Source organism: Arvicola amphibius, chromosome 12 (assembly GCF_903992535.2).
Source record: "Arvicola amphibius chromosome 12, mArvAmp1.2, whole genome shotgun sequence".
Lineage (NCBI taxonomy): Eukaryota > Metazoa > Chordata > Mammalia > Rodentia > Cricetidae > Arvicola > Arvicola amphibius.
In genome coordinates, this window is record NC_052058.2 from 88,452,683 (window position 1) to 88,466,967 (window position 14,285).

Here is a 14,285-nt window from a genome sequence, read left to right on the forward strand (position 1 = left end):
TTGGTTAATTTCAACCTGGACTTCGGAAGTCTGGACCCAGAGAAAACTGCTACATCTTGGCCACTTTAGATCAGACCTGTTTACATACAAAACAGAAGCATAGCCACCTGGGAAATCAGTTGCCGGTACCAAATAACTTAAAGCCGGGCGGTGGTGGCGCACGCCTTTAATCCCAGCACTCTGGAGGTAGAGGCAGGCGGATCTCTGTGAGTTCGAGACTGGCCTGGTCTACAAGAGCTAGCTCAGGACAGGCTCTAAAGCTGCAGAGAAACCCTGTCTCAAAAAACAAAAAACAGAAAACAAAAACAAATAACAAAAAAAACCCAAATAACTTAAAATTCCATCCTGAGGAATTCCTATAATTAACTGGTCACACCAATATCATCTCTGCCCTGCCCTGGTGTCCTGTTCCCATATGGCTGTTTCCAAGTTGGCTGGATGGTTGGTTTTTCGAGACAGGGTTTCTCTATATACCCCTGGCTGTCCTGGAACTCACTCAGTAAACCAGGCTGGCCTTGAACTCAGAGATCCTCCTGCCTCTGCCTCCTGAGTGCTGGGATAACAGATGCGTGCCACCATGTGCAGTGCTATGTAAGTTTTGGGTTTTGTTTATTTTTGCAATACTAGGGTCAGAAGGTTAACCCCAGGACCTGTGGCTTGCTAAAGGATTGCTCTGCCACTGAGCTATGCCTCAGCTATTTTTTACTTTGGTTTCAGAGCGGGGTCTTGCTAAAACATCCAGCCTGGCCCTGCATTTGCTCTGTAGCCCAGGCAGTTCTTGAATTTACAATCTTCCAGACTCCTGTAGAGCTGGGGTTACAGCCTGTGGACGCAGGCCCAGATTTCCTCTGTAGATTTTAAGCGATTGAAGTTTTGGGATCCACGGTGCACAGGGTGACGTGAACTGTATATCTGCGTGTCCAATGTAGAAGCAGTGTTACTCATTTTATTCCAGTGTTAGGGGTCAGAAGGATTCAGGCTCCCTCCCTGCACGGTCCTCCAGCTTGTATCTCACCCTAGGCTTCCTCACTGATGCACAGTGTCTATGAGAACTCCCCACAGAGGATACACAGGCTGTCACTCATGGCCTTAGGCCAGATTCACCTTCATTCCAGGAGCATCAATCAGTGGGCTCCCAAGATCCCAGGCCCAGTGCGTGGTCACTTCACATTGATCTTGTTGTAGAACCTGCTTTCTGGAAAAGATGCAGGCAGTCTTCCTATGGGAGAAACTGCTGGAACCCCAAAGACACCCACAAGTAAATTTTCCTTGTGCAATTCACAGAGAAAGTACAGGAGAAGGCCACAGGGACTACTGGAGACAAAGAGTATGTAAAATGGGGTATTAGCCAACCTTAGTCCTGGGTCCTTTTCCTTCTTACCGAATTATAGGCTCTCCAGGTCCAAGGCCTTGGAAGCCACCATCTAGCTGCAGCCTAAGACAGACCGTCACTTCCTACTGTGACATTAGGAGACTTCTTTAAAAACTCTCCCAACAAAGTGGCATTGTCATTTCTAGTTCATAAATAAAGGCAATACTGTAGGAAGAAATTGGTGACTTGCTGAGTTCATACAGGCAGAAAGAGAGCAAGACACAAACCCAGATTTTTGGGATGCACACTGGGGTTCCTTCTGAGTCCCTGTCACACGGCGAAGGAATGTGTTAGTATCTGTTCTGCTACAGGCAGCGGAGCCAGGGACTGCAGCCAGAAGATGGGGTGTTGGGTAGTGAGGTGCAGAGATTACATAAGCAGGGAAAGGAATGTCTTCAATTGCTCTGACTGGCTGGATGTGGTGTGCGTCCCAAGCCCAGATCCACAGGATAGATGGGCAGAGTTAGAAGTCTGGGGCTCCCTCAGGCAAAAGAAGCCTCAGGACAGAGAGAACGTGGGTGACTCCCTACCTTGCACACCTTTAACACCTCCCCCCAATGTGTGATGCTGCTCTCCAGTTTTCTGTACCAGAGGGTTGGATGCTCTGCTCAGTAATAGCATCCATAGGAGGCTTCTTAGGGTGGAATGGCTCTGATACACACCATGACCAAAAGCAACTCAGGGAGGAAAATGTTTATTTCAGCTTACAGCTCCCAGGTCACTGATTCACTAGCACGGGGGTTGGGGGGGGGAGAGAGGAGACAGGGCAGGAACTCAAGGCAGGAGCCTAGAGGCAGGAACTCAAGCAGAGGTCATGGAGGAGGCCACTTGCTGGTTTGTTTTCTCTCTTATTTTTAATTTTTAAAGTAATTTCTTTTATTTTTTTAAGATTATAACTATATCATTTCCCCCTTCCCTTTCCTCCCTCCAGACTCTCTCATATACCCATCCCTTCTCTCTTTCAAATTCATGTCCTCTTTTTTCATTAATTATTGTTACATATATAAATGCACATACATATATATTCCCTAAATAAATCAATATAAACTGCTCAGTCTGTATGATGTTACTTGTATGTATGTCTTCAGCTCAGTCTTTCTTCTTGTACAGCCCATGACCACTTTCCCAAGGGTGGCACCATCCACAATAGCTAGGCCCTCCCACGTCAATCATCAGCCAAAAAAATGCCCACAGACCAGGCTGCTGAAGGCAAGTCCTCAGCTGAGGTTCCCTCCTCCAAGATGAGCATAGTTTGTGTCAAGTTGTCACAGGAGTAGCGTCTTTACAGAGCCACAGTCACTCTTCAAAGATTCCCGAGACATGGGGGAGCAAGCCTGTCCCTTAGAGTTTTCCTCAAAAGCTTGTAGATTTATTGTGATTGACGGCATGTATTCCCACTTCGTCTGGCTCTCCTGGCTGAGCAAGCCAGGCTCAGCCTGCTACTGACTGTAGTCACTGCTGGGCCAGGACCAGGACCCCCTGGCCTGATGCGGACTGGTGCTTTTTATATAATCTTGGCTGTCCCTGAGACCCAGAATGAAGGCAGGGAAGTTCCTCTAAGATTTTAGCTCCCCTGGAAATAATCAGAAAAAGTGGGGCCAGGCCCAAGGTTTCACCTTTCTTTGCTGTCTCTTCTTCCATCTCAGGAGGATTCAGCAATACAGAACTGAGGTCAAAGGGACCCGCTCTGGTGTGGCGGGACCTACCAGAACTGAAGTAAAGGCGAATACGCAATTGTTATGAAAATGGAGCAATTCTAGAGCCTGCTGGCTAGAATGGCCTTTGTGGGTTTGTGCTATTACCCAATTCCGGTCTTGCGAAGTCATAGATGACTAGAGCTGAGAAAGACCCTAGAGGCCATCTCACTATAGGTGAGGAAGCTGAGACCTGGAAGTCCAGGGGGCTTCCCAGGGCAGAGCAGAGCCTTAAACCTTGATTCCAACTTCTCTTAGCACCTCAGTGATCTCTAGAGCCAGGACCATGTCAGCTGTTTCAGAAAGGAAGTCTATTCCACAGTCTGGAGGAGGAGACGAGGAGGAAGATCCTAGGCCTGTGGCCTCTCAGCCTTATTCCTTCTCCTGATTTTATTGTGACCATTTTTATCCCTCCCTCCCTCTCCTCTTTCTCCCTGTCTCAGCACCAGTGGGCCAGACTACTGAGAACCCATGACGTGTCCCCAGGCCACACATCTAGTGGCAGGAGAAGAGCTACCATTTACTTCGTTCCTGCTTGGTATCAGTCCCAAATCATCACCATCAGGTACAAGGTCCCACGTCACCATCAGACTGCCTCATTTCTGTAGACAGATGGGTATAGCTGGAAGTCCCACACACCTGTTCTTCTTCTAATAATCTCTTCTCTCCTCTCCTGGTGGCACTGAGGTGTACCAGTCAGGTTAGAATGGGGACAGTTAGCCAAGTCATGAGGCGAGCCTCTGAGCTGATAGCGCCATCTAGAGCTCTATATCCGCCAGTTGGGCATGTTTGTGGGTGCCCTTATGAATGTGAAAGAACCGGGGAATTTGACCAGCCTGGTTTCCAGCAATCTAAAACTGAGAGAGAGTGAGTGCTCACTAGAGGCTGCCATGATACCTAGGGAGGTGACAGCCATTCTAGTCTCTTTAGCCTGCTTCAAACTAGGCTCCGCTCAGCACCACCACCAACCCTTTTCTTCTTTATTCCCAATGCCTGAGACGTGCAGAGCCGGGTTCCAGGGAGTCCTCTCTAAAAGATGCTGGTCTCCACGATGGCTTCTCCATCCCTCTGCTCTAAACCCTTTGGTGACTCGGCAGACCTGGGCTTTGCCTGGAGGCTGAGGTTAAGGCTGAGACGGAGGGTAGAGGGACCACCAGAGTGGGTCAGCAGTGTTGTGCGGCGGCTAGCAAGGCTGCTGTTGGAGAGTTGTCTGTGCACCCGGGGCTGGGAACCCCTGCAGCAGACACGGTGACTCAGGGAACGTGGCAGCAGGTGGCTGTTGAAGCCCATGTAGATCCAGGGGTTACAGCAGCTGCTGAGGTTGCCCAGAAGCATGGAGATGGTGAAAGCCACGTTGGTGGAATCTGCAGAGAGAGAAGCACAAAATGACTTAGAATGACAGCTCAAGGGTCGGGGGGGGGTGCAGGACAGAAGCTGGGTCTCCACTGAGTGGATGAAGGCATGGAGTCCCAGACGGGGAAAAGGTTCACTTGGGGTTCTATAGCCAGAGAGCACCGTTCAGGCTTGAACTTTAACTCCTGAGTCCCAGACTCACTGGCCCAGTTTCGATTGATTTGTAACCGTAGTGATAAGGTTTAGTTCAAGTTCAATTTAGAAGAGTAAACACTGCCTAGGTAGGACAGGTCCAAACAGAAGGTCAAGGTTTTGCTTTAAACTCTGGACCACAAATCTCTAATTTGAGCCTTCTCTCCTTCCTTTTCTTTTGATCCGGGCTCACTCTGTAGCCTGGTTCAGCCACAAACTTAACGCGGCCTTATGAAACTTTCTCTGTGGTCCCTTCTCTCCCAAGAAAAATGTATGCTTCCTTGGGTGTACAGGTAGACAAACGGAACATTTACTGATCTAAATCACAGTCATTGTATTTTTCTCTTTGATGTGAAGGATTCCTTCAGCGTCTCCTGTAGCCTGGAGGGCATGGGTCCCTTCAGTCTGTTTTCATCATGAAAAGTTTTCTTTCTGCTCCGAGGATGGTGGCTGTAGCTGAGATGACTGTTGTCTTTCGGAGCTTGAAACTTATTGCTACAAGCCCTCCCGTTGCTCTGACGGGCTTGTCTTTCTGTGTGACTTGGTGTTTTTCTCTTGCTGCTTCCTAGGTACTCTATAATACAATGTGGAGAGGATCTTTTCTGGTCTTATTTGGTGTCTTAAATTCTTCCTTTACCTGGGTGGGCAACTCCCTCAGATAGGTGAGTTTTGAAGCTTTGGCTTTATTGGAAATGTTTTCTATGCCTTTTAGCATGACTTTTTCTCTCTTCCTTTTATGCCCATGGTTTGTAGATTAGGTCAGGGGATCCCTTAGGTCTCAAATGTTTTGCTCATACTTCCTTACTGATTTACCTTTGCCATTGGTTGTTCCAGCTCCTCCATCTGGTCTCCAAACTCTGATACTTTGTTCTTCTCATGATCTGCCCTTTGGCTGAGGCCTTCCACAGACTTTTCTGTTGACTTACTAGTATTTAATTTCCAATATTCAATTTATTTTTTTTTCAATATTTTGGTCTCTTTCACATCTTGTATTGATTTCCTTCAGCTCTTTGTGTTCTCTTGAAACTCACTTGGGAGTTTGTGCTCTCTAGGATTAAAATTATTCCTTCAAATTCTTTGCATGGGATTTTTGTCTAATTCGGTCTCAGTGGAGTCATTCTTCCTTGGCTTTTCATGTTTCTTATGCATTGGGGTTGGGACTTGAGCATCTGGGGTTAGGTCGTTGGCTGGATTTTAAAAATTCACTCTTATTCTTTCAGTAGAAGTCTTTACAGTGTTCAGAGAAGATGCGTGATAGTGGGGTTGAGGCATCGTTTTCCTCTATTAGACTTTAGGGCACCAGGAGCCATCTCCCACTGAGAGTGGAATGGTGTAAAGACAATCGCTCTCAAGGAATAGGCCCACTATGAAAATATAGTCGTAGTTAAACAACAATCACTTCCTAGGTACCAATAATTTTAGATAATAAAGAAGAATTGATAGTACTGTAAGCATGAATTTATTAGTGAGGGTATGGGTAGGAAAGAAAGACGGTAAGGAGAGTGCTGGGTGGATGAAGAAAGTAGAGGAGGGAAATGTAGATAGGAGGGGGCAGGAGGGACAAAGGTGTGGGGTCCGGGTGGGGTGGGTCGTTTGGGCTAAAGTTGGAGCGGAAAGAGAAAGGTAAGGAAATGCGGCTAACCTGGAACCACCCCAGCTCTCAGAGGACGGAGACACAGAAGCCCTCCCACCCTGGCCAGCCTGTGTGCTTACAGAAAGAGGAGCGGGTAGGGAGAGAACAAGAGCAGTGCAGGGTGCAGCTGGCCTGGAAAGCTGGCACTGGGTATTAAATACGGGATGTGAAAGGGAGCGAGCTGGGTGGGGGCGCAGAGTACAAATGCGGGCTGGCCTCTTCGCTCGCGTTCCTGTCTCAAGCCTCTTGGCAATCCTTCCCTGACTCCCAGAAGCCTGGAGCCCCCTTACAAATTGTAAGATGCTGGGGGATTTTTCAGGGATACTTCAGAGTCGAGCTCTGTGCTTTGGATGCTGTTCTCAGCTTTGGGAGCTCTTTGGATGATCAGGCTACTGACTCTCGTTTGGCCAGTATGCGACTCTTCACTGGCTGCATCTCAGATGCTGGTCATCCTTGGGGGAGTCGCTTCAGGAGCACAATCGCCAACACTGGTCCCATACCAGGCTTGAATGGGTCCCATTCCCAATGCTTGAAGTGCTGCTTGGAGCCAAGGTTTATGTCCTCTGCAGATTCTAGCTCTGGCTAGGTTTCCACATCACTGACCGTGAACACTGCGTGCTTTTGATTTAGTTTGCTTCTTACAGCCTGGTGGTATTCTGCTGACTGGGTTCAGGGTATAAACTCCTGGCCCCTGCTTTGAATTTCCTCATCATGTAGTTCACAGAGTATCTTAGGCCACCAAGCCACGGAAACAGGAGGGGTCACTAAATGTTACTTATGGCTGCCAAGAAGAGGGGGGTCTTCCCAGCATCTCTCTTCTCTCTGTAACTGCTGTGGACTTTTTTGCGGGGGGAGAGGCGGTAGGGGAGTCTGGTTTCCCCATATTCTTTGCTCTTCAAAATGTCTGTCACTGAAATTACAGTGCAAATTTTCTGGGTCTCTCTTCCCTAAGAAAGCTCCTTCTCTCTGTGGTTCAAGAAACTTATTTTGAAACATTTTTGCTCTACATTTATTAAAGATTAAACCGAGTTTTCATGCACAACAGGACGGATGTGCTTGTTAATTTTCATATAAGCAGATCCTAGCCAAGTATTTGATATTGAAGAACACAAAGCATTTTCAATGTTTTCCAGAGTTGATTATATTTCAAATTTATAATAGTCAATGCTGAGACTGTCACTTTGTAAGAGTATGGTGGCATAAAATGACAGAAGAATATATAGGGCCATTCCAGATTTTATTGCAAATTCTATTCTAATAATCCCAGGTCAAAATTTATTCAACAACATAATTATTTTAATGTATTTTTGATGAATGTATGTGTGGTATATATGTTTGTGTATATGTGTATACAGGTGTACATGTTTGTATATGCATGTGGGAAGGTCAGAGGTTCATGTGAGGTGTCTGCCTCTATCACTATCTACCTTACTATTTTTTATTTTTTGAGACAGGACATCTGATTGAGTCAGAGCCTGCTTATTGTCTAGACTTGGACAGCTTAGACTTGAACGCAAGCCTTCAGGCACTTCCTGTTCCAGCACTAGATCCCCCTACCACACTAGGCTTTTTACATGGATGCTGGAGACCCGAATTCAGATCCTCAGGTTTGCATGCAAACACTGAGCCACCTCCCCAACTGATGTGGGATCCCCTTCTGTATGCTGTGACTATGTTTTATTACATTGGTTAATAAAGAAGCTACTTTGGCCTATGGCAGGGCAGAATAAAGCCAGGAGGGAAATCCAAATAGAGATATAGAGAGAGAGTAGGTGGAGTCAAAGAGACGCCGTGTAGCTACGGAAGGAGAAAGATGCCGGAATGCCTGAACTATTCCAGTAGGTCACAGCCTTGTGGTGCTACACAGATTAACAGAAATAGGTTAATTTAAGATGTAAGAGTTAGTTAATAAGAAGCCCAAGCTAATAGGCCAAGCAGTGTTGTAATTAATATAGTTTCTGCATGATTATTTGGGTCTGGGCAGCCGGAAATGAACAAGCAGTCTCCACCTATACCCAATCCTGATTTTTTTTTAAAGATTTATTTATTTATTATGTATACAGTGTTCTGGCTGTCTGTATGCTTGCTGGCCAGAAGAGGGCACCAGATCTCACTACAGATGGTTTCGAGCCACCATGTGGTTGCTGGGAATTGAACTCAGGACCTCTGGAGAGCAATCAGTGCTCTTAACCGCTGAGCCATCTCTCCAGCCCAACCCTGATTATGTTTAATATAAACTCAAACAAAAAATTTTAAAAACCAAACACTCCAATCCAATAAAATCCAAACTCATATGATGCATGCTGAGCAGCGATAGTAGGAAAGTATTAGGAGTAAGTTTGAAGCCGAGTATGGTGGCACACGCCTTTGACCCCAAGCACTTGGGAGGCAGGGACAGGTGGATCTCTGAGTGTGAGGCCAGCCTGGTCTACAGAGTGAGTTCCAGGACCGCCAGGGCTGCTACACAAAGAAACCCTGTCTTGAAAAACCAAAACAACAACAATAACAACAAAGAGTGGTTTTGGTCTTTCTATTTCCTAGAGAGCATTCTTGCCATATGCTCTGGTCACCATATTTATTCTCCTTTGCCTCCGGGGTCCAAAGCAATAGACCAGTAGACCTTGGGATAAAACCTCTAAAACTTCACTATGTGGAGAAACCATGCTAAGAGCAGGCCTGTGGAGAGGCCTTCACAGCAAGGAACCAATGCCATGCGGCTAGCCTATGCATTGAGGCCTGCCAGCCAGCCCACACACCAGCACACTTGAAAGGGGATTTTCTCCCGGGTGAGCCTTCAGATAACGCTAGGCCTGGCTGGCACCATGACTGCTTCCCTGTGAGAGACTCTGAGTCATAGGACCCAACAAAATGGCGTGTAAATTCCTGACCCACAGAAATGGTAAGGTAAAACGTTTCATTCCAAAGACAGCTCTCCCCTGGGTAACTTCAGCCATCTTTATCTGCCTGTCAGGCAAACAGTCTTCATCTAGTTTAGCAGTTCTCAACCTTCCTGATGCTTGGACCTTTTAATACAGTTCCTCATGTCGTGGTGACCCCCGACTGTAAACTTACTTTTATTGTTGCTTCATTCCTGTTATGTTGCTGTTGCTATTTGTAATGAAAATATCTGTGTTTTCTGATGGTCTTAGGCAACCACCATCTCCAAGTCCAGCAGGGACAGCTGCTAGGCACAGAGCATCTGCTTGCATCTGGGTCTTGTTCTCAGATGGCCTCTCGGAATCTACTCTCTCATGGGGGAAAACGTTTCTTAGTCAGGCAAAACGGACAAGTGAAAAATTCTACTAAGATCCCTTCCACATACAAATGTCTTCCTAGAGATTTAATGAAACACTTCTCACGAGCAGGAATGCGGATCCGAAGGCCCTGGCCTCCTGCCATACACATCTGTGCAGCGGCAAAGCTGGCCCTCTAGCAGCTTCTTCACAGAGGTTGAAGAATCTCTGAAAGCAAGGCCAGGCCTGGGAGGAAGCTCACAAGCAGACTCTCCAGTTCTTCTGGCACAGTCGACACCAACCGTTGCTGCATCCTTCTGTCTCTAAAGTGGAGATCCCGGACCCCACCAGAGCTTCCACCACTGACCAACCTCCATGGTCTAGCTCACGTGTTTACCCTGCCGGCCATAACAAAAGCTTCTGACAATCAGGAATAACTCCCTCAGGTGTGCTCAAGGTAGGGCCCCTCCTGAGACAAAAATAGAGAGGGTGTAGGGTGGGAACATTTAACAAAAGACACAGTCCTAGGGACAGAAGCCAAAGCCTTTGGCTTAGGTGCACATATTCCATGCATTAGGAAGCAGGTTTTGGTCTGGTCCAGCTGAGCTGGGCACAGTGTAGGGGCTGGGAAGGCGCCAGGGAGAACCATCAGACTCCATGGAAGCTCTGCTTCTCAGCCCTTGTGGGAAGATCCCCCACACCCAGTCCAGGCAGAATTTAGCCCACAGGGGCAAGAAGACATTAGGGAACATAGGGGAACATGGGGGAAGGGGTGTACTGTACACACAACTCTCAGGCCCATGGAGCTCTTGTGTCTCTGAGAGTGCATTGTAAGACCCTGCTTTGTCCCTGCACTGGTTCCAAGAGGCCCTCGGCCACGGGAAATCACTCTCTGTGCACACAGTGTATTGGGGACAGGATCACAATAATGATGGGTCCTGCAGGCAAACAGGAAAAAAAAACCACACTACCTAATGGAGAAAACAGAATTCATCCTCCCACACATCCTTCAAATAAGGGCAAATAACTACTCCAGCCTTGTTGTCAGTGGCCAGACTGTAATTGTTGGGAGAAAAGTCATGTAACAGATGAAGCTGGCCCATAGAACCCCTGAATCAAGTCCTGGCTCCATCACCTACTAGCAGTGGCATTTTAGACCAGTGTCTTTAAGGCTTCTCTGAGTTCTGGGCTGTTCAGATGTACTGTAGAGAAAGCCACTCCGAGACACCACGCAGGTTCACATACTTGCTACCAAGAAGCCCCTTCTACTAGTCTATCCTTGGCTAGAACAGGAGGAGCCTTCATAACAAGTTGGGTTTAATATGCTCGTTGCTTACAGAAAGACTTGTAAACACCTTTGTGTCCAGACTAATGTCCAGGGGACAGTCAAGAAGGGAGACAGAACCAAGCATGGCATTACAATCTGCAATCCCAACACTCAGGAGATAGGGGCAGGAAGATCAAAAGTTCAACCTGGGTTACACAGTGAGTGCCAAGGTCACCCTGAGCCACCTGCAGAATTTGAAGCTCAGGAGGTTGCTGTGTACATCATTCCTGTCACCATGCAGAGCTGTCTTCTTGGAGAGTCTCATTTTGTTTTTCAGGTAAGGAAAAAAAACCTCTCTTCTGTAGAGAAAGCTACTCCATAACACCATGCAGGTTCACATGTAGAGCCAAGTGAAGAACCAGGGTTGTAGGCAAGCAATGGGTTAAAAGAAAAAGACAAAGAGCTGGAAAACTGGGCTTCTCCCCTTTACTTTGCCAAGTCACAGACTCTTCCTTTGAGCCTCCCTTTCCTCAGTGACATAATGAAGGAGTTGAAGTTGAAATCCTCTGCCTATTGTATGCCAGCCCAAACTCTTTGGAAGTGGCTACCGAGAAAGGCCACAGGGCTATGTCCAGACACAGAAGGGAAGTGCACTAAGAGAGAAGACAGTCCCATACATTGCCATCCTGGACCAGATTATTTGAAACTTCCTTTCAAGTCTGGTAAGTCTCTGACCCTAAAGGCCATGTAGCGACCAGAAGTTGGCTGAGCAAATCTAAAAACATCTCCTCCCCACAGAGGCCACACTGATTTCTGCCTTGTTCCGGAACAAAGGTTGTCTTTCACTAGCATCACATCATATTTTTAAATTGTTAAATAAGTAACCAAAATTTAAAAATCAAGAAATTCCACATAATTGATACCCACTCACATAGCCTTGGTGGGTTGGATGGGACCACATGAGGTAGTAGAACTGGTATGAAGCTCTGCCCCCAGAATTCATGTCTTAGAAACAGAGCCCTCAAAATCACATGCCAATACTATTTTGAGGTGAGACCTTTGGGAATGGATTAGACTATAGGGGCTTGTGGATTAATAGACTAATGGGTTTTCAAGAAAAAAATGTTACCATAAGAGTATGTCCACGAGAAAAACCAGATTGGTCACTTTCAGGAGGTGTCCTTCACCTCCCCGGAAATTGTCAGAGTCCCCACTTATAAGAAGAACCCTCCCAATCTTCCCAGCTTCTAGGACAGTGAGAAATAAGCCTCTTTGCTGTAAATGTTAGGAAGGCATTTGTTATAGCTGCAGATCATACTCTAAGACAAACAAGCATCAACTTTCTTAGTTACTCCATTCATTTGTGTCCTGCCTGGCCCTGGGAGGGACTGTGGTCCTTATCCTAACCCCATTGCCCTCCCTCACCACCTTACATAAGCCGCATACTTGCCTTCATTAGGGGCATCCTCATCCCACACAGACCACATCTGGACACTGAAGAAGGGCGCCCAGCAAGCGATGTAGGCTAGCACAATGACAAAGGTCATCTTCACAGTTCGGATCTTTGCCCTGGAGATGGTGCTGACGCTGCTGACCCGGGACGGCAGCCTTCTAGTGGCCGCAGCAGGGGCAGAAGATGAGGACTTGTCCCAAGTCCTCCAGCCCTTTCTTTCCTCCCTGCCAGCCAGTGTCTTCACTTTAAGGTTCTTGTAGATCTCACAGCAAATGAGGCTATAACAGGCTGTGAGCATGGCCACAGGTAGCACAAAGATGGCCATGGTGGTCCAGGTGATGTAGGCCCGTGGCCCCCAAGAAAAGTAGAAATCTGCCCAGCAGTCCAACACCCCTGAGCCCTGGATCACCTCTCGCAGAGAAAAAATGAAAATTTGAGGGAGGCTGAGGATGGCAGCCAGCAGCCAGGGGGCAGCAATGAGAGGGTAGGTGGAATGGCTGGGTTGCTGGAGGCTGCGAAGGGGGTGACAGACAGCCAGGTACCGGTCCAGCGTCATGGCCAGCAGCATATAAGTGGAAGCAAACATGCTGAGCACCTGCAGATACTTGACCGCCCGGCAGAGGAGGTCAGAGCCCTGGAAGCGGTAGGTGATATCCCAGAGCAACTGAGGCAGTACCTGGAAAAGTGCCACGCCCAGGTCAGTCAGGGCCAAATGCAGCACAAACAGGTGCATGCGGGAACGCTTGCGGCCCTGGCAGCCCAGCGTCAGCAGTACAGCCAGGTTGCCTCCAGTGGCCAGAACCAGGACAGTAGCTAGGATACCAATCTCCACTTTGGCTAGCTCTTCATCCCTGCCCAGCCAGGGTATGGTAGCATTGGGGACAGACAGAGTGCCCCCGGGGGAGGGAGTGGCAGTCCAAGAAGATTCAGAATCCATGGTCAGGATTTGAGGGAGAGAAGATTAGGAAGGTGGAGGGAGGGACCATGTGGGTGCAGTAAGAAGTTGGATAGATAAAATGGAGTAGGAGAGAAGCTGTAGAGGTGGCAAGAAAAGGAGGGGAGAATGGTGGGGTGAAGGCTCAGAAAAGGGTGAAACAGTTCAGTAGATAGGAATAGGGAGGAGAATGAAACCAGCGGGGAACAGAACTGACATACCCAACCCCCACCGAGGTCAGGGAATCACGGAAAGAAAAGGAGGGTCTGGGAGCTGGGTGTCAGTGCCGCAAGGATCGAGGGGGTTGGAGGTGGGGGCTTCTGAAAGGTGGCCCAGAGGAAGGAAGCAGAGGGCGCCGCTGCCATCTCCCAAATCCAACCCAAATTCACTTTGTCCAAACTTTTCTGAAAGTGGAGAGAGTGGATGTCCTCGAAAGCGCAGTCCAGGACCATGGGCGTTGCCTGTAGGAACTGGAAACCCCAGCTAAGCTGCGCGCAGTCGGCGCTCTGACCCGCACCGGAGCCCAGCAGACACCGCAGTCCAGAGCGGTTTTTTATGTGTTTGGATTTTTAGTCCAGAACTGCCGCTTGCCGGTTGGCTCCTGCAGAGGAGGGTGGAGTGAGACTCAGTGGCACCCTTCAGACAGGGGTACTGAGGGGAGGGGCTGAGGAGCTGGGTGGGATTGGCGGAGGAGGATCAGGGAACAGGGCGTAGAAGGGAGAAGCCAGCTCTCACCTGCTGCCGGGATCCGTTGAGCAGCAAAGAAACCCATCTACGTTGGCATCTTGGCCCCTCGACTCTATCCAGACAGCTGCACGCTCGAGATGGGTGTGTATGCTTGTACATGTGTGTGTGTGTGTGTGTGTGTGTGTGTGTGAGAGAGAGAGAGAGAGAGAGAGAGAGAGAGAGAGAGAGAGAGAGAGAAACATAGGTGGCTCCAAACAAATCTTCAGGGATTACTAAGAAACATGTCCTAAAGAAACTGACAGTTGGGGAACCAGATGTGACAGCCATTTGTCTTAGGATGGACACTTGGCGCTTTGAAGAAAAAAAAAAGTGAAGACATTTGTGATTGAGAGGGTTGTGGGGTGGGGATGGGGGGGGGGGGGGGGGGGGGGGGGGGGGGAAGGAGCTAGACCTGGGAGCCCTGGCGC

At 48.2% G+C, this 14,285-nt stretch overlaps 1 protein-coding gene across 1 annotated transcript; it reads right to left on the minus strand.

Annotated features, from left to right (window-relative positions):
- Positions 1-2,332: 2,332 nt before the first annotated feature.
- Avpr1b (arginine vasopressin receptor 1B) lies at positions 2,333-13,649 on the minus strand. The gene is made up of 2 exons (XM_038349309.1): positions 12,195-13,649; positions 2,333-4,430 (listed from the first exon to the last, which is right to left on the minus strand). The coding sequence occupies exons 1-2, from the start codon at positions 13,132-13,134 to the stop codon at positions 4,096-4,098; spliced, it is 1,275 nt and encodes a 424-aa protein (XP_038205237.1). The 5' UTR covers positions 13,135-13,649; the 3' UTR covers positions 2,333-4,095.
- Positions 13,650-14,285: the final 636 nt, after the last annotated feature.